Below are 20,773 nucleotides of genomic sequence, written 5' to 3' on the forward strand. Positions count from 1 at the left end.
CCTGTTATAAAATCATAGAGAAGGGGGAGGCCTTGGAAGATGCAAGGAGACTATTGTATTGAAGAATGGTATAAAGAAGTGTGGGACATTGCTATAAATGATAAATTGACATGTAATATTAAAATGAAAAAAGGTATAGTAAAAACAAATGATTTTGAGGGTATATGGAAAAAGTTCCTGGAGTTTGTATTTTCTAAAGGAAGTGGGAAACCACCAACAGAAGAAACTATGAATTTTTGGAAACAGGAATGAGATCCCGAGGTGGGGGGAGCACTGTTATGTTTAGTATAAATATGTTTAATAGGCAAAATTTGAATATATATTAAGGTAATTTTATGTATATGTAACAAGTGATTTTTTTATTTGATGTCTTGTTGTTGTTATATATTGTTTAATAAAAAATAAAAAATTAAAAAAAAAAAAGAAAAAGAAGGGGGAGGCCTTGGAAGCCTCAGAGTCCAATCCCCTACTTCATGCAGGAAATCCAGCACCAGGGCATCCCTCCACTCTCAAAAGATGCTCTTCAGCCTCTGCTTGAAGATCTCCAGCAAGGGAGAACCTCCGCTCAGTAATTTTGGCCAACTGACAGGAATTGTGGAAGTTGTAGTCCAAAACATTTGGAAGGCACCAGGTTGGACTAATTCTATGATCTAACTCAATGATCTAATTCACTGATAAAAAAATTTTTGGCGAATTTGAGGTCCAGAAGAGAGCCCTGTGGTATCCTGCTCGATGAGCATTGTGAATGCAGTTTTTGATAAGCTTTGTGAATGCAGTTTTTCAAACACCTGTGAATTCATCCAATGATATTATTAACTACCCTGTACATAACCAATTTCCTAACCAAAATATCATGAGGAATTTTGTCTAATGCTTTGCTGAAATCAAGATAAATTATGTCCACAGCCTTCCCACAATCCATAATTTAGTAACATGATCAAAAGAAGAGACCAGTTTAGTCTGTCTGGATTTAATCTTGACAAATCCGTGCTGGCTCCTACTAATCCTTGCATAAAAAGTTATGAAGGTGCTTTCAGTCTGTTGCTCTGCTCCTCAGATGAATTTTGAGAAGAAAAGTGTGCTTTGTTTTGTTGCTGGGCACCAGGAAGGAAAAGATATACTCTCTTGAATTTCTCAGGTTACTTCCAGGCAGAGGGATGCTAATACTAACAACCAGAAAGTGTTGTGTAGCTATTGTGTCTTTCTTTCTTTTTTTAACCTAACAGGTTTTTCGTGATAAGAAAAAAAGGGAAGAAATGGTGAGAAAACATGAGGGGGTTACAAGAAGAAAACAATGACATTTGGAAACCATCACTCCCCTGTAAAATTCCATGAGTGAAGCAGGGCGATTGCACCATAAATGCCTCATCTGGAAGCACCCTCCATGGCTTTCAGTCCCATCAACATTGCATCCGCATGGGCTGTCTGTCAGAAGTGGAGATTGAGGAGTAGCGTGTTCATTCAGACTTGGATGGCCATTTTCAGAACATGGTGCTGGGACATAATTACTTTGCCCCATGGCATTTGTGAAGGGGCGTGCCTCTAGGTGAGACTTTTACAGCATCATCACCCTGCCTCATTCATAGAATTTTACTGGGGGTCTAGTCATCATTGCCTTCTATTTGTAATCCTCCTGTTTTTTCCCCAACAGAAATCCATTATGGGGGGAAAATACTGCACAATGACTTTGATTGGCAGCACTAACAACACTTCACGTGGAAGCAGCTGTGGTTTTTCCGTGCTGTTTAACATCTACATCAGGAGAGAGCAACCGCTGCCTATGCTGGGGCCCTGTCTGGCCTGGAGAGGGTTGTGCACCCTCTGTGGGTCATGGGCCCCTGCCCTCTCCAAGCCCATCCCCCTGAGAGCAGGCAGCACAAATAAGAATCCCTTTCTTATCTCTTATCAGAGATTTCCCTGCAATACTTCTGACACCACTTGCGCCCCGATTAAGATATGTGTGGCGTTGGAAGGAGTCAGCTCTTGTAAGCCTCAGCTGAGTCCCTTCCTCTGTGCAGAGAAAAGCATGGAGCACACGGGGGGGAAATAAGTGGCCGGGGCAGGGGTAGATAATGTCATGGTGTGGGAAGGAAAGGGTCTGCCTCTTGATGTCTTTCGCCCTACAGGCTAGATCCAGGAAGGTAATCCAGCCCCAGGACCAAAAGTGGTTGCCCTCCTCTGATCTACAGGAATCCGTGGAGTAAGGTCGTCTGAGGATTCAGAATGAAGGGTGATTGGTATGCTGATGACACCCAACTCTGCTTCTCCTTTTCATCAGATCCAGGTGAAAATGTGGAATTACTGGACTGGTGCCTGGAATCACTAATGGACTGGATAGGGGCCAATACCCTGAAGTTCAATTCAGACAAGGCAGAGGTGCTGTCGGTGGAAGATAATCGGATCAGGGAGGTGGCTTTCAACCTGATCTGAATGTGTTTCGCAGTCGGTGGCCTGGCCTTTTCTTTGGAGGTTCAAATGCCTTCTATGCTGATACTACGAAGGGATCTTTCACCAGTTTAGGCCTGGCCAAAACTACCCTTGCTCTGATAACATCCTGTTGGGACTACTGCAATCCACTGTGCAGCCTTTGAAGACTGTATGGAAACTGCAGTACTTGGTTCAAATACAATGGCTAGATGACAAACAGAATGCACATATGGAGATTCTCTCTGTAGTTTTGAAACAACTCTACTGGCTCCCAGTCTGGTTTTGGGCACAAATCCTTTAAAATCCTAGATGGCTTGGGACCAGAGGATCTTAAGGACTTAAGTCTCGACTTTAAACCTGCCCGGGTATTACAATCATCATCAGAGGCCCTTCTCTGAGTCCATCCACTACTGGAGATGAGGCAGGTAGAGACTGCAGGAGACAGGACCACCTCTAGAACCTGCTCTCCAGGGAGCAGTGGGGCAGTCCAGTAATTTTAGACTGTGGAGTTAATGGAGGGCCCCTCTTTAGACAACAATGTGTTTTACATCACTTCCTTCAAAGCATGGTAAGCCAGCCCTTATTGTGTTTTGGGACTCTCTTGCTCATTCTGTTGAGGAGAACCCTGGATGTCTGCCCCAGAGTCCTGCCCTCATCGCACCACTGCCAAGGAGGTTTGCTTGGTACAGAGTTGGGGTGGAGGCGGTGATTGGTCCTTGGTGAAAAATGCTGCTCTAGGAGTCCTTGGGAGCTGAAGAGCAAAGTAATAAGTACCATAAGTAAACAAACAAACAAATAGATACATATACAATTAAAAAAGATAAGGCAAGAAAATAATTCATATATTACAGAGGATAGGATGAATTATGGTAGTCTGCGTAAGGCCTCCTCATGAATTTGTTGCCAATATGAGATTTAAACTGGGAACTTCCTATCCCAGAATTTACTCTTAGTCTGTGTTGTTGTTAAGATCTCCATTCTGTGCTTATTAATTAAAATTATCAACAAATTAGATAATGTGCAAATGTATTAGAAATTACAGAGAAAAACAATAAAGGCTGCCGGGCTGCTTGTAAATATGGTAATATGAAATGTCTTAATGTGTTTCCTTTTCACACATATTTGGGGAAGTGCTCTGAGTTAGTCCAAAGAATACTCGGCCTCATTTTTAATCTGTTTTATTTTCTGTGCAGGGCAAAAGACATGGACTTCTCAGTTTGGGGGAGAGGATCCTCTGATAGATTTTACAATGTTGGTGGATGAAGATTTCTTTCGATCCCTCTGGAGAGATGTTCAGATGGTTGCTATGGAGGGAAAGCTTACCCGGACATCTTTGCAGCCAAAGGGTAGAAAAACAACCTATTGCCACGAAGTTGCATTCCCCTCTCCTTGTGTTAACTGTCATGGCCCTCACCCCAAGGGCAACAGGAGTTGCAACCCTGTTTTGCAAATACCCAATACAAAAGCCATTTGTAGTCCCTACCCTTCTTGCATTTCTTTTTCTCTTCCTTCCTCCCCTTCTTTCCTTCCATAATGTGAGTGGTCTGTCTTTGTATGTTGTATGTAACACCACATCTAGTGGTACCAATGGCAAATTTGCCATTGATATTAGTGGTTTGTGAGCTTATTATTTATTTATTTATTTGTTTGTTTATTTATTTATTTCACTTAATATCTTGGGCTTATATACTTACTTCACTTGATATTCTGTTCTGTCTCAAAAGACCAACATTCATCTGGCTTCCAGGCACTCTCCCATGGAAGTAGTTCACAGGGCCATCGGATCTGCTCAGCAATGACATCATCGGCCTTCAGACCTTCCTCTTTGTCATGAGGTTTCCATCCTTCATCTTGTGGCTTGCTTGCCTGACTTAAAATGTCCTATCAGCTGCAGCATCAGGTTGCAGCATCATGGTCATGCTATGCCCTCTTGACCTTTGTCTCTGATTGCTAGAACAACAAATGAAACCTCAGCTATGCATGTGTGTGAATACAGCAATACCAAGCTAAGTGTAGTTTTGCACATTGTTTCCCCACCACCACCCCGCCCGTCCTACAATCACAGAGACGAACGCCCTCTTGTGGTTGGATGGTATCACAACATGTAACAGATTTATTCTGCTTCTCTCCCCCGCGCCCTTCCCCCCCCCCTTTTTGCTTTGTGGTTTATGAGCTATTAAATTAATACAATACTTGGCAATTTATTACAACAATTTTGTCTTACTAACTAATGCAAAAGTGTGGATGAATAATCTGGCATACTTTTTGGATAAGCAGCAGAATAATCTAAATCAGTAGAAATATTTCTTGATCATATATTGTTTTGACAAAGTTTTAATTCCATATAAAGACAAACTCCAGCATATACACCTTCATATTTCCCACATCCTTATAAAGCTTAACATTTGGGATAACCTGAACCTGACTGTGAGGGGAAAGGCTACAATAGCTTCAGGTTGCAATCCTATGCATGTTTAGACAGAAAGAAGACCTACATCACCCAGCGTTCCTCAGCCAGCATGGCTGACAGGGGCATTCTGGGAGTTTTAGGGCTTTTTTTCTGTCTAAGCATGCAAAGGATTGCACCCTTAATCACCTCTAAAAGTAGCTAGACGATGCCATGATACTTTCGAAAGTCCAAATGCAATCCTCTGTATCTCAAAATGGGTTGGTGTATGTGGTCAGGTATTCTTGGGGAACACCATTCATTTTAACCTTGTATTTGTTACTAAGTCTTGCAGTTAAACCTAAAAATGAAAGGAAGGCAGAGTTTGTGGATAATTGGGGGCTTTTCCTTTACATTCTGTTGTTACCTCAGGTAACTGACTATGTACAAATGATTCCAGTCAGAATAATGGGTTGCATCTAATTGTGCCCTTCTGCTAGTTTCAAACTAGATCCAATTGCCCCTCCCCCTCCAAGCCTGCTATGAATGCCCAAAATCTATCCCAAAGGGTTGAAGGATCCTCTGGAGAGAATTGGGGGGCATGCGGGGGGGGGGGGAGAGGAAGGGAAATGCCCTATCAGTGTCAGTCCTTGCTGTAGGTTTTGGGGGCCCTTAGGCAAAGTGATCTCAATGGGCCACCCTCCTCCCTGCCAAGATGGCTGGCCCTACCATTAGGCAGTAAATGCTGGGGGGCATCATTGACAACCCCTAAGCCATTCCTCCTGAATCCCCTAGGTCACTCCCCTCTCTTAGAGGATAAGGCTATGCCACACACAGTCTATCCCACACACCCTAAACTAGCCTGCTATCCTCAATTGTGGTGAAGGACACATTACCTTTGCAAGTCTTGTTGGCTTCTGGATGTGGAATGGAGGAGGGTTTCATCTTGCCCTTTGCCTCAGGTAGCAAAATGTGATGGACTAGCCCTACACACCATCGCCCACCCACTCTCCCACTGCTTAAGGGCCTGAGTCCCACTGCTGTCTAGGGAAAAGAGCAAGCGGATGACCAGGCCAGCAGCAGGAACATCTGCTCCTACTCCTCCTTTCTCCTGTCAGTCACTTGCATCCTACCAACAGGCCAGAGGGAGAGAGCAGTGGCAGCAGGGCCAGGGAGCTTTGGCGGCTGACTGTGGGGTCCCTCCTGAGCATGGGCCTTGGCATGAGCCATATAATGGCAACCCCTGATGCCAGCCCTAAGTGAACGCAGCTCAAAGGGAGCATGACTGCAAGACTGTAGAACACATATGAGCAACATGCAGGCCACCTATGTGGCCTGCCATGGCTAGGGTGACCATATGAAAAGGAGGAGAGGGCTCCTGTATCTTTTACTGTGGACTAGAAAAGGGAATTTCAGCAAGTGTCATTTGTATGCATGCAGCACCTAGTGAAATCCCCCCTTTATCACAACAGTTAAAACTGCAGGAGCCCTGCCCTCTTTTGTATCTGGACATTCTAGTATAGCTCTTGCATCTTTAACTGTTGTGATGAAGGGGGGATTTCACCAGATGCTGCATGCATACAAATGACACCTGCTGAAATTCCCTTTTCTAGTCAACTGTTAAAGATACAGGAGCCCTGTCCTCCTTTTCATACGGTCACCCTAGCCATGGGTGCCTGCAACACTGCCGCCGCCGCCACCACCAGCACTGAATTTCCTCTCCCTGCATGGCCTCTTCTTCATTTAAACTGCACCCCTGACAGCCTGCCAAACAATATAATTTAAATGGGGAAGATGCCACATGGCAAGAGTCATCCCCAGATAGTCTTCTCCATTTAAATTGTGCTCCTCCCCACTCCCCAGCTGATTCACATGGGGAGGCACAGGGAGGTTTAACCACCCATCTCTGTGTAATGGAAGTGTGTGTGTGTTAGCACACATGTGCATATGTGTACATGGTCAGGTGCAGCCCCTGACCCACTATCCATCATGGCATTGAGGACCTCAGTGGCAAAAGCAACCCACCCCACAGTAGCTGTTTTATCAAATGTAAATAAACCTGAGATTAAGTTGTTCATGCTGCATCAATGCAAAGGAACCAGCTCAATTTCTTGGGTTCTTGTATGTGAGCTGTGAGAAGCTGAACTCTATACCTATCCAGTAATTGCAATTTTCTGTATCCACATTTGAACTTATTCAGGAATAAGTTCACATGCTTTGCCGTAATTATGATGGATTACATATTCAAAGCACCAGCAGACAAAAACAGCATTCCATCAATCCCAGCTTCCCAACAGGGCACTGAAATGACAGCCAGGTTTTTAAAAAATTGTGTGTTGCAAGTTGTGTTTGTGGTGAAGCTACCATGTGACCACTTTACCACAAATAAAACTTAATCCAGATGTGCTCGATCCACATTTACCAGTTTGGTCAGGTCATGTACTAGCCCTTGGGGCTTTTGTCCTAAACACGCTAAATTGCACTGTTGTGCACTGACTGCACAGTTCCTAGGCTGTGCCATGGAAATATTCAAGAGACCCCAAGTACTTCCAATTGTGAACCACTGTAAAAAGTCCTAATGAAAGTTAAGTCTGACCAGTGCTAATACAAATGAGTAATATATCTCTACTTCCCTTGCTCGGCTTCGTCCATTTTCTTCTGCTGCCCCTTACGCCTGGAACGCTCTTCCAGAACATTTGAGAACTGCAAGTTCAATCGCAGCTTTTAAAGCTCAGCTAAAAACTTTTCTTTTTCCTAAAGCTTTTAAAACTTGATTTTGCTCTGACTTTTATACTGCCTGTTTGGTGCATTCTCTTCCCCTCCTTATTGTTTTATTATGATTTTATTAGAATGTAAGCCTATTGCTATTTATTGTTTTACTCTGTACAGCACCATGTACATTGATGGTGCTATATAAATAAATAAATAAATAAATAATAATAATAATAATGAAATTGAGTTATTATATCCTCCATTTTTATATTTTTATCCCAGTTTTCAGAGAATTATTGTCTCCCAAAGCAGCTCACATCAATCAACAAGAGAAACAGGCCCTGCCATCAGGCTTACAAACTAAAATGACAAAGATGCACAAAAGAAAGGGAGTGGAGGGAAGAGGAAGGAGTTGGGTTTTTCAAGGCCAGAACAAATTGGTGAGCTATAAGGAGGCCCTTTGGGCCAGGCTGATCTTCCCTTGCTGGTGTTCCTGCTTGGAGAGCAATTGGTGGCTCTAGTTCCTTTGGTCAATGGATGGGGCCATAGCGTTCTTTCGCCTTCCTTCTGCAGTCCCAGGGCCGAAGGGCATCTGTTGGTTGGGGCTGGGTATTCTCCCTGGCAGGCATGGGGAAAGACAGCTTCTGCACTGCCCCTCTTCCTTGGCTCACTATTATTCCTAGGAACCAGGGGTGCAGTCTCCCATGGGCCCTCGTTCCCCTGTCCGATGGCAATTATTTTTAAAAGTAGGATTTGCTGTAAAGCAAACAATAATCAAAGCTATAATTCTGCAGCTGACTGGGGTACTTAACTCCCATCAATTTCAATGAAATATACTGTACAGTCCTATACATGTTTACTCAGAATATCTCACTGTTCAGGTGTATGAGTATAGAACTGCAGCCTTAAGCTATTTAATTGCATTGCCATGTTTTGTTTTGTTTTGTTTTGTTTTGTTTACAAGGCAGCAAAAAATGCACTGTCCACATTAAATTCATCAAGAGAATGAACTATATGCACAATACTGATACTTAATTCCCTTTCTTTCTTTCTTTCTTTCTTTCTTTCTTTCTTTCTTTCTTTTCTCCTTGGTATGAGTGCAAAATCTAAGGCTTGACCTGCTCTTCCACTTCAACAGATGCTAAGGATTCTAATCTAGCCAACTTCTTTTTCTGGCAGAACTCCTGAGCCTTAAATAGCTGTGTAACAAGCAAAAATTTAGCAGGTGAATTTCTTCCAGCATGCAGATGGCATGTAACTACTACAGGCCTTGCCAGGGAAAAAAAATAAGTTGCCAACTTTGTGTGCCTTAATTAACCTGGAAATTCCCATTTAATTTCAGTAAGACTACTACAGAAGAAATGTTTTGAGGCCTGCAGCTTCTTGTGAAGTCACTAGGGAATTCTGATTGATCATATGGAGTCAAAGTTTCCCCAATATAAATCAGGATATGAAGCCAAAATAGAGTGGAACTCATTAGAATTATTCTGTATATTCTTCGATCATTCATAATTTCTTAGATAAATTGCATTGTGCTAGAAGGGCATGCCTGAAATGGAATAGGGAGTGCCAACATGGGAAACTTCCATTGTTTTAAATTGGTGTAGGGTGCAGTCCTATACTGAAGATCCAGCGGCTGAAGAACTATAATCTTATGTTACTGGTGATTTTCAATTTCATTTCATTTATTGCATTTCATAGGGTCGCCATGAGTCAAAACTGACTTGAAGGCACATAACAACAACCAAAGCTCTCTGGGTGGTTTACAAAGATTAAAACCCTAAAAATATAATAATATAACATAAAACCAACATACAAACACATAACACACACACATTTGTTGTCAAATGCCTGGGAGTAGAGGAAAGTTTTAACCTGGCACCAAAAAGATGACAATGGTAGTGCCAGGCAGGTTTCACTGGCGAGAACCTTCTGTAATTGGGGAGGGGGTGGCACCACAGAGAAGGTTCTCTCCCTTCTTGCCATTCTCCTACCCTCCCCTGGAGGAGGCAAAGAATATCCACATACATTCCTGATAATCTATATGTGTCAAATGTCTCCCAGCCTATGTCTGTTTTTTTAAAAAAATCTGCTGTTTTCTTGTTTTTGTGTGTTTGATTTATGCTGTACACTGCGCTGAAATCTGACATGATGGAGAAGGGTATAAACATGTTATGAATAAATAAATAAATAAATAAATAAATAAGAAAAATCTATCACTCGTTCTAATAGCGAACTCAGGTGGTGAGTGGTGACCACGGCTATGTAGCCAAAATGCCCCCACCCCCGAGAAACCAGAGGGTGATATCAGCATGCTTGAGGGATCTCTGAATGACTAAAAAAAGCCCTTTAAAAAAACCCGGAGTGCTAAGGAGCCTTCTTCCCTCAAAAAATCCCAATAAAGACTCAACATGTTCAGTAGCTGTGGAATGTTGATGTCAGTTGAGGGGGATGGGATAGTGGCGATGAAATGGATTCTCCTAGCAGGTTGGCTAGAACCCTGCACCAGTGGCAGTGCAGCCCTGATAAGAGGTGAGCATACGCTATAACATCTTGTCTCACTTCTCTGTTTATATAGCCATGGGGACATCCAGCGGAGGCTGGTGACTCCGATTTCAGTGGGGCTATAAATCCATTCTTGGTTTCAGTCAGAACCAGCCAGAACTCTAAAGGAGCTGTCCAAGGTACTGGCTCCGAGCCCGCCCGCCCGGCCCGAAATGGGTTCAGCACCGTTAGGTCCTTTGGAGTTCTGGCTGGGTCTGACAGAAATCCAGAATGAATTCACAGCCCCACCAAAACCGGAGCCACCAGCCTCCACTGGGGACATCCACGTGCTTATTTGGCTGGATGTTTGTACCTACACATGGAATGAATGGTTGCCCATTCTGGCAGACTCATTCTGTGAGCAAGGGATCCTCCGAGCCTTCTGATCTCCATTTTTATGGTTTGCCCGGCGCTTTCTGCCTTTTTCTTCAAGCTTTTGCTCGGCGAGGCGTTCCAACCGAGCCGTTTGCTGCTTAATGCGAGCGGCCGCTTTATAAATCATGGGAAAGGAGATTTTCGCAGCGCTCTTCCATCATGGAACGCGGAGGGTGGGGTGGGGGTGGGGGTGGGGGGGATTCACCCGCAGCAAGGCAGAGGGAGCCTCCGGAGCCCGCAGAGTGACGTGGCCAGGAGACCACACGAAAGACGACGACACACAGGATCTCCCGAGCATGCGCACTGAGGACGGGGATGCTCGGACTTGACCAGCATCTCATTCCAACCACGGGTACCTCGAGCCATCGCTCAGGTTACCACATGCAGGCTGGCTGGAAATTGACCAGAGCCAGTAAAAAGAGTGTGGAGAGAGGGGATCGCCCCCCCTCCCAATAAGCCTTGCCCCATCTGAGTTCCAGGATAAGCTTGTGTTGGGGTGTCTGGGGGGGAAGGGGGAACTAGCATCACAGAGGCATTGATTAAAAGCCCAAACTTGGCGAATTGAGGGAGGGGGCTTCCGGCTCCTCTGCCCTCCGCCGCGTTCGAAGGGGTTGCCTCTATAGCGGGGGTAGGAGAGAGGGAGAGAGAACCCAGGGCCTGGCAGGTGTCTGCATGGGCCTAGCTAGCAGCTACTGCCTCCGCCCGCTCTGGCAGCTGCTTCCGAGGATTTCCCTTCAGTGGCAGGGATTCCTCAGCCCCCACGCGCAGGGGGGCGGCGGGGGCGGCGCGCCGTGTCGGGCTGGCCTGCCGATGCCGCGGCGCGCGCTCTGCAGTACTAGCCTAATTCCAGCAGCGGAGGAGCCTCTGTAGCTCAGAGCTACGAGCCGAGTCTCGGAGGACTGCGGGGGAAGCACTTGCAGAGGCGGCCGCGCAGGCTCAGTGAGATCTCACTGCGTCTCAGGTTCTCGCTTGGGCAGAAGCCAAGAAAGTGGAACGGAGGGTGGGGGAGAGAGAACGAGAGAGAGGTCCAAAAAGCGGAAGCCTGGGAAGCGGCAGCAGGGGCTTCTCCTTGGCACCGAGGAATCCCTGGGCTGCGCTGGGGAGTGGGGCGAGCCCCACCTGCTGCCTGCCTGCCTGCCTGCCAGCCAGCCTGATCTGCAGGGCCGGCCAGCTGCAGATGCGACGCTTGGTCGCTCGCAGCTGGCCCTGGCCACCAGGGGGCAGCACTGAGCCGCAACTCCCCGAGATTCCCTGCATTTCGCATCATCAGGAAATTCCCTTTGACGAGATGCCTCTGCAGCCTTCTGCAGTGTGTGCGCCCAGTGTGCTTGGCAGTGGCACGCTGCCTACTTTGCTCTTTCCTCCCAGCCTCCTACCCCCAATCTAGCCGGGCAAATTGCCACGCTTGCTGCTGGTAGGCAAGATCGGGGAGGGGTCGAAAATGTCAAAGCGCTGGGTAGTGGGAGCAAAGAGGACATGAAAAAACACACAACCCAAAACCGGCCCAAGAGAAAACCAAAACTGGCCCAAGAGAATATTTTGCTCCCCAAATGTGCAAAGATCATAAAGGCTTTGCAGCCTCGAGTCCGAGGCAGTGGGGAGAGAGGACGACGACGTAAAAGCCAGCCCTTACAGTCGATGTAGAAATTGGGGTGGGGGTGGGAAAACAGGCTCAAAAGCGTAAAGGCGTTGAGGGATCAGACTCTCATTTAAGCTCCATTGAAGCGATTGTCGGGTGGGGTGAGAATGGGGATAGGAATCTGCAAAGTGCCTCTGCTATGCCCACCTGCATGTCAGCAGGAGCGAGGCGGAACCATGCTAAGGGGTCTTAGAGGTGATCCTTGCCTTGGCCACGCAATGCCCATGCGCAACAACCTTCCTGAGTTATCAATAGCAACACATTTATTTATTTACAATATTTATATATCGCTCCCCATTCAAAATTTCGGAGCGGTGTACAAGACAAAATAAAATAAAAACAGAATAAAACACTTTAAAATAGATTTTAAAAGAAGCAAAATGTACAGTGAAAAATGTACATGGTCACTAGACTTGTAATGAAATGCTACAGCAACAAATCATAACACGAAGCCCAAAGGCTTGGGAACAGCTTGCGGAGAGGCAAACTGGCGGGGACGGAGCGGATTAAATAAGCAGGTTAAATGGCACCTCCGAGCCATTTAACCTGCTTATACGAAATCATATCCGTTAGCTAATTTAGAATAAGAGCCACTCCGTGGTCCCGAATTCAAACAGGCGCTCGCCAAGTTTAGCGAAACCTTCTCCCACCGAGGAGGAAATCCATCTTGCCCTGACTGTTGTCGAAAAGTGCGGCGAATCCGCTTTAGAGACGGTCTCGAACGTGTCTCCCAAGCGTGGGAACCTAGGCGGGCGGGGAAGTTCGTGCCTCGCCCTCTGGCGGCGGGCCTGTTTATTGCACGTTGTTTGGGTCTGGTGGCGGCCCTTGCCCTGCGTGCCGCGCCGTTGCCTCCTTTTCCCCCAACCCGGGAGGGACGGAGGGAAGCCTCCTCCGCTCGGGCCCCGCCGCTTTTATGAGCGCCCGACAGTGGCGAGCGGGGGGGGGGGCGGTCCCGCAGTGCCTTGGCCCCACAGAGCAGCAGGGAGACCGAGGGCGGCTGCTGCTCTGCAACGGCGGCGGCTCTTCCTCTCTTCCTCCCTCCCTCCCTCCGCCCCTCCTCCCTTCTCTTCCAGCCGCTCTCCCCTCGCCTCTCCCCTCCCGCCCCTGCCGGAACGGCCATATAAGGAGCAGGAAGGCTCGCGCCGGAAGAAGGCCTTATAAGGGCCTGGCCTTATTTGGCCTCCGCGTCCGGGAGCTTCCGGCAAGCGCGGCTGAGGCTGTCAAGGGGGGACCCCGAGGGGGGAGCCGGGAAGGGCCTGGCTCGGGAGCTCGCGCCGAGGGCCGCGGAGGGGCCAAGCAGGTCCCGGGGCTCCAGCGCCCAGCTGGGCGTCGGTCGTTGCCTGCCTGCCCCCGCCCCCCCCGCGGAACGCGCTTTCTTTGCCTGGCGCGGGCCGGCTTCCCCCAGCGTCGGGCTCTGACGCCAGGCGGGGTCCTCTCGCCCGGCCGCCAAATAAGGGCTTCCTGCCTCCCATATATGGACATGTACGTCAGGAAAGGGGCGGGCCGCGGCCGATGAGATCCGATATATAGAGGCTGCTAGGGGCGGGCGGGGAGCCGAGAGCTTCCAGCGAATAGAGCCAGGGGGAGCCCCGGGCCGGGAGGGTGGGGGAGCGCAGCCGAGCCGAGCGCCTCCAGCGGGCAGAGCCAGGGGGAACCCCAGGCCGGCCGCGGAGCCAGCGCCCACCCCGTCGGCCGCCCACGCCTCTCGCCCCTCAGTGGCGGCAGCAGCAGCCCAGCCGCCGTCGACGTGTAGTAGCCCCGGCAAGCAAAGCCCGCTTCCCCCGGCGCGCCCCCATGGCCGCGGCCAAGGCCGAGATGCAGCTGCTGCCCTCGCTGCAGATGGCCGATCCCTTCGGCTCCTTCCCGCACTCGCCCCCCACCATGGACACCAACTACCCCAAGCTGGAGGAGATCATGCTGCTGGCCGGAGGGGGACCGCAGTTCCTCAGCTCCGCCGGCGGCACAGAGAGCGGCGGCGGCGGCTTCAACCCCTCCGGTGAAGGCGGAGAACAGTCCTTCGAGCACCTCGCCGCAGGTAGGCAGAGGCGCATCCCGGGGGAGGAGAAGGGAGGGGAGGGGAGGAACAGGTGACGGCGCCATCCGCCCTTGGCCAGGGGATTCCGCTGTCCCGAGCGGGAAGGGGGGACTCTCCGATGTGCGTCACCCTCTCCGGGCCCTGGGCTCTTGCAGCTGGAGCCCCGCCAGGCGCTGCAATAGGTTGCGCTCGGGTATTCAGTCGCGCTGGTGGCGGCCGCGCTGGGACTGAGGGAAGATGGGGGGGGTGGGCGCTGGCAGATGCGGAGTAGGGCGTAAGGGGGCCCGGGGGGCGAGAGCTGGGCACACACCGCCCCGCAGTTGGACAGGCGGCGGCAGCGCATGGGCCGAGGCCGGCGATGCCTTCGGGGCTGGACTGGGCTGGCCGTCCCGGGACTCACCTGGGGCCGCTCTTCTCCCGGCAGACACTTTCCCCGAGATCTCTCTGAACGGCGAGAAGTCCCTGGTGGAGACGAGCTACCCGAGCCAGACCACCCGCCTGCCGCCCATCACCTACACCGGCCGCTTCTCCCTGGAGCCGGCGTCGAGCGGAGGCGGCAGCAACCCGCTGTGGCCGGAGCCCCTGTTCAGCCTGGTGAGCGGCCTGGTGGGCATGGCCACGTCCAGCGCGCCGTCGACCCAGGCGTCGTCCGCTTCGCCGCCCATCTCGTCGTCCGCCTCGGCCAGCCCGGCCCTGAGCTGCTCGGTGCAGGCCAGCGACACCGGCCCCATCTACTCGGCGGCGCCCACCTTCCCGAGCCCCGGCGCCGGCGAGATCTTCCCGGAGCCGTCGGGCCAGGCCTTCCCCAGCCCGTCGGGGGGCGCGCTGCAGTTCCCTCCGCCCGCTTACCCGGCGGCCAAGGGCGGCTTCCAGCTACCAATCATCCCGGACTACTTGTTCCCGCAGCAGCCGCCGCAGCAGGGCGAGCACGGCCTGGGCTCCGCGGACCAGAAGCCTTTCTCGAGCCCGCAGCCGTCCCTCACGCCGCTCTCCACTATCAAAGCCTTCGCCACGCAGAGCAGCGGCGGCGGCGGCGGCGGCCAGCAGGAGCCCAAGAGCCTCCCGGGCGGCGGTGGCACGTACCCGTCGCAGCTGGTCAAACCGAGCCGCATGAGGAAATACCCCAACCGGCCCAGCAAGACGCCGCCGCACGAGCGGCCCTACGCCTGCCCCGTCGAGTCGTGCGACCGGCGCTTCTCGCGCTCCGACGAGCTCACGCGCCACATCCGCATCCACACGGGCCAGAAGCCCTTCCAGTGCCGCATCTGCATGCGCAACTTCAGCCGGAGCGACCATCTCACCACGCACATCCGCACGCACACCGGCGAGAAGCCCTTCGCCTGCGACATCTGTGGCCGCAAGTTCGCCCGCAGCGACGAGAGGAAGCGCCACACCAAGATCCACCTCCGGCAGAAGGACAAGAAGGCTGACAAGGGCCCGGCCACGGCCCCACCACCACCCCCGCCGCCTGCCGCCGCCTCCCCGCTGGCCCCCTACTCCGCCTCCCCGGGGACGGCCTCCTACCCCTCTCCCGCCGCCACGTCGTTCCCCTCGCCCGTGCCTGCTTCCTACTCCTCGCCCGTGAGCTCGTACTCTTCTCCCGTGACGTCGTACTCTTCCCCCGTGACGTCGTACTCTTCCCCCGTGACGTCACCCTTCCCCTCCTTCCCATCGCCCTCGGTGGCCACCAGCTACGCTTCCATCGCCTCGTCCTCCTTCCAGAGCCAGGCGTCGGTCACCCCTTTCCCCTCCCCCGGGGGCATGTCCAGCCCCTTCAGCTCCCAAGTGACTTCCGCACTTTCCGACCTGGCCTCCACTTTCTCGCCACGGACCATTGAGATCTGTTGAGAGGAGGAAGCTGGGACCAATTAGCAACCACACAAAAGAAAGAAAAGAAGAAAGAAAGAAAAGTCACGCACTCCAGGGGCGGGGTGGGGGCAGGATGATGAATCTTCCCAGGGCCTCGGTGTGGGCCTGGGGGGAGAGCTGACCCCTGGCCAGGCCAGCCCCAACTTTTCGGGATCCCTGGACTTTTCTTTCAACTTCAACTGCCTGAAAGATAACACCACAAACTCCAGGGCATCGCAGTCCCTCCACTTCTGTGCAAGAGCTTAATCTGCATGGACGATATAGATATCTTACTTCATGATCATTTTCGCCCCCCTCTTTCCACAAAGCCGCGATTCATTAGGAAGCAAGAGACTTTGGACTCCATGCATAGACAATATAATATTGTATATGTGCCATGGCTTTGCTTTCCTTCTGGGTTCTTCTTGACGTGAAAAATCTCTTTGCATATTCATATCGCATTATTTGGAGTACAAAGGGCCATCTTCTTCCCTCTCTATTTTTTTTTTATTTTATTTTTTGTAAATGGTAATTTTTGCTCTTTTAGTGATGGCGAAGCTGTAATGGGTTTTACAACTTGTTTTGGGGGAGGGGAGGGGGGAAAGCAGCACTTAACTATGTATTTGAGCATGTCAAAAGAGTGTGTGATGTTCTTTGTAAATATCACCTTGAAGATGAAACACTCTCACGTGGCAAAAAAAAAAAAAAAGTTTTTGTTTGGTTTTTGGTTTTTAAGTCCCAAGTCTTGGTGCCTTGTTGTGAAGCTCTGCTGACGTCATGCATTCGTGTGATTGGATGCTTTGCATCTAGCCTTAAAGGTGAAAGGGAAAGTGGGAAAGGGGACCGAGGCTCATAAACAAAGAGGGGAAGGAGCCGGAATGTAAGCAAAAAAACAAACAAAACGAACACCCCGAACTTCTCAAAAGTCTATTTTTGTTACAGAAGTGTAAAAATTTATAAATAAATTCAGCAGTTGGAATGTTGTAGTTACCTACTGAGTAGGCAGCAATTTTTTGTATGTTATGAACATGCTGTTCATTATTTTTGTGGTTTTATTTTTGACTTTGTACTTGTGTTTGTTTAAACAAAAGTGACTGTTTGGCTTATAAACACATTGAATGCGCTTTACTGCCAATGGGATATTTGGTGTACAATATACCCTCTGGATAAGTCAATAAAGAAAAAAAAAATCTCGAGAGAGAGAAGCAGTCCCGTTTTTCCCCACCATCCCTTCCTCCTTCCCGGGTTGATGTGCTGGGCTGGCAGCAGCAGGAGCCGCCCGATTGAGTGACACCTTCTGGTCCTTGCTGCGCGGGAGCGCGCCCGGAGCAGCCTGACATCTCTTCTTCGCCCCCATTTAACCCGCACGGATCCCAAGGCCTCCAAAGGGAAGCCCTACCCGCCACCCCCAACCCGGTGCCCTCCAGATCCCACCCATCACACCGAGCCTTCATAGCCCTTGAATCTTAGGAGTTGCAGTTCCCACATATCTGAAGGGCACCAGGTTGGGGAAAGCTGCTCCCGAACAACTGACCGCTGAATTACCCCCGCACTGCGGGTTCCTTTTTAGAAGTTTTGGGGAGGGGGGGGGAATGCGGGCTCTCCCTGACACAGCTGCCTTGCTTAGGTATGTGGGTCGTGTATTCATTTCCCCTTTGTGCAAAGCAGACATTTGTTCAAAACCGTGAGGGTGTTGGACCACAGCTCCTATCATCCTAGTCCATGGGCCATGCTAGCTGAAGCTGATGGGAATTGGAGTCCAACAACATCCGGGGGGGGGAACTACAGGATCCCCTATCCTTGCAGCATTACCTCTTTGCGCCAGGCGCAGACCCCCAGCTTGTCCCCCCTTGCCCAAGCAGTGACCTCGGGGCAGGTCCCAAGCAGAACAGGACGGGGAAGGGAGCTCTGCCTAGTGTGGCGGCGATGCCCGCTCCAGCCTCTGGAGTCTACGCACGTATCTAATGTGGCTAAGAGCAGACTTGGAGCTAATTTGATTCCTCTGGCTGTCTCTCCCCCCCACTTCCTAACCCCCTCCCCCTCCGCTAGCAGCTCAATCTGCCATCTCTTGATTCTGGTGGAAATGCTGGACGAGGTTCAAGGACCAGGATTGCGAGTGGTGGTGGGGGGGGGGGAGGGGAATCGGACGCCCAGACAACCTGGGAAAGGATGCTGCGTCCAAGGGAGATCGGTTTTGGAGGCATTCCGTGGGAGGGGGTGCACTCTGCTTCGGGGGTCCAGGGCCCCGGGCATGGGGAGGGGGGCGTCACTGGAGCTTGGACTCTGTCCGATCGTGGGTGACGGCCCTATGGTTCTGGGTAACATTGCTCTCCTTACTCCTGCATCCCAGGCTGCAGCCTCTCGCCATCTCGTGCTTTCTATATTGGACAACGTTTCCCAGCATTCACCCGCCAGCCATGGAGGGCGCCAGGTTGGGGGAGGCGGTCATGCAGGAGATCAGTCTGCTGCCGGTAGTGGCGATGGGATTACGCCACCTTCCCCACTCTTCCCAGGCTAGTGGTGGTGTTCTCTGCAAATCCCATGGCCAGAACAAAGCGAGCTGTAAGAATCGAATTGCTGCTTTAGGATTTGATGACTGATTCCTTTATCGGAGGGGTGGGGGAGGTTATTCGATGGCGGCACGGGGAGAACACAGTGCAAATCCCAGCTCCTCAAGGGATTCACTCAGTCTCAATGAGCTGCCCATAAAATGGAACCAACAAGGCCCACTTGCTCGCTAGCTGTTCTTTTCTCCCCCCCTTTTTTTTTTTCTTTTTCTTTTTTGCACACTCGAAACACTTTCCAAAAGTGAGGAGCGGTGGCACAGAGAGCCCGACGGAGAATCGGGGCTGAGAATTGATTCATTCCCTTTGATCGTTAGGTGTATATCTCTTCGTTCAAACGGCTGAGGAGCAATACGGAGGGTGGTGCTGAATCTGGACGCTGCCCTGGTGGTTCTGCAAAGAGCCGCTTTACATCCTCACGTCCCCAGGGGGCCCCTACTCCATTCTGCCCTTCATTACTCACAAGTAAGTCCCACTGGGGGATCCGATTTTGATGAGGCTGTGAATCCATTCTGGGTTTCAGTCAGAACTCTAAAGGACCTATCCAAAGTGCTGAACCTATTTTGGGGCTCGGGGTCAGCACCTTGGATAGGTCCTTTGAAGTTCCGGCTGGTTCTGATTGAAACCCAAAATGGATTCACAGCCCCACCGAAATCAGAGCCACCAGCCTCCACTGGTAAGTCCCACTGCGTTCAGTGGGACTTATTCCCTGGTAAAGAGGCATAGGACTGCAGCCTTAGATTGCAAACCTATGCATGTTTACTCAGGAGTAATCTCTACTCTGTAGGGTGCTTCCTCCTCTGCGGTTAACGTGCATGAGGCAGGACTGCTGCCTGGCAGGTGCACGTCCCGGCAAAACGATCCTATGAAGCAGTTGGTCAGGATTGCTCCCATTTTACAGATGAGGAACTGAGGCTGGAAAAGAAGGACTTGTCCCAAGTTACACACTGGCTGGGGCGGGACCCGAAGTTCCTGGGAGGGTTCTTCCTAGCCGAATCTTCTTCCAGACGTCTGGGGAGACGATCCACCTGCTTCTTTTAGGTTTTACGACCGGAGAAACAACTCCTTCCCCGCTCCCAAAATACTTTCGCTCTCTAGAGAGAGAGAATAGTCGGTCTCTGGGGTGGCCAAGTATTTGTTCCTGTACAGGACAGGCAGACATTTCATGGTGCAGTGTCCCGTCCCCCACCCCTAGTCCTGGAGATAAACAGCGATGGGAAAGCTTCCCCAGATGCCTCTTTGTCTGTTCTGGACCCCGGAAAAAGTGCTGCGCGGAAGAGGGGGCTGGCTCGTTGCTCCGAGGCTCGCTTGCCCGGTGGTTGGGTGTGCAACCGGGTCTTGTGCTGGGCTCTGGATGCCCGCGCAGAAAGACAGGGAAATTCACATGGGATGGGGCAGGGAGCCTCAGACGGCCCGGCCCTCCACCTGTCCGTAGAAGTCGCGGGGAGCTCCTTGGCGAAGCATCGGCTTGAAAAGGCGCGGAGATGCGGTGCGCGCCTTCGAAGAGAAGGGACGTTGCTTTTCACCGCTGCGCCAGAGGCGCAAAAGTCAGCCCCACTCCGTTCTTTTGGAAACTTTGATCTGGCCGGTGTTGATCCCCCAGGATCCCAAATTTAGAACTCTTTCCCACTCCCCTCTTCCCCCAAGCAAACCTCTGTTGACCGACTTGACACGCCTGCGACTTTCTCTTCCGAGATGGGTGGGAGGGGAGTCTACGATTCTGCCATTCGAAACGGGCTTGTCCTAACGGTGAGGGCTCCCATCTGGAAGGCGGGCATTGCGCTGCTTGGATCCTGCGGAGCGCGGGGTGTGGGCTGGGGGTGTGGGGAGAGGCGATTTTGAAGCCTCGGTTTGTACCTTAGCATTGTCTCCACCCCCCTAGCGGGGTGCGTGCACCTTCAAACACAAACAGAAATGCAACGGGACAACCTTCGCCTTGCATGAGGGATACAGGGATGGGGGTGACGCTTAGCTAGACTTTTTTGTGTGCGCGTGTGGATTTCTGCAAGAGACCTGCCGCCGCCTCCAACGCCCCCACCCAACAAAACACAACCGGATTTATGCAGGGGGGGGTCGAGAAGAAAGAGACATTTCAAGTTGCAGCAAAACGCACTCCGAAGTCAGTTACAGGAACCCTCCTAGCGTGGGGTGATCAGGAAGACCGTGGTGCCAAGCTCAGGTCTTCGTCTGCGCACAGGAGTAAGCACCCATCATTCCTCACAAGCGTGCTGTGAGGACGAAGG

At 51.1% G+C, this 20,773-nt stretch overlaps 1 protein-coding gene across 1 annotated transcript; it reads left to right on the forward strand.

Moving 5' to 3' along the window:
• The first annotated feature begins 13,692 nt into the window (after positions 1-13,692).
• EGR1 (early growth response 1) lies at positions 13,693-17,159 on the forward strand. Its single transcript, XM_063121025.1, has 2 exons — positions 13,693-14,118; positions 14,543-17,159. The coding sequence occupies exons 1-2, from the start codon at positions 13,878-13,880 to the stop codon at positions 15,964-15,966; spliced, it is 1,665 nt and encodes a 554-aa protein (XP_062977095.1). The 5' UTR covers positions 13,693-13,877; the 3' UTR covers positions 15,967-17,159.
• The last annotated feature ends 3,614 nt before the right edge of the window (positions 17,160-20,773 follow it).

Source organism: Elgaria multicarinata, chromosome 3 (genome assembly GCF_023053635.1).
Source record: "Elgaria multicarinata webbii isolate HBS135686 ecotype San Diego chromosome 3, rElgMul1.1.pri, whole genome shotgun sequence".
NCBI lineage: Eukaryota > Metazoa > Chordata > Lepidosauria > Squamata > Anguidae > Elgaria > Elgaria multicarinata.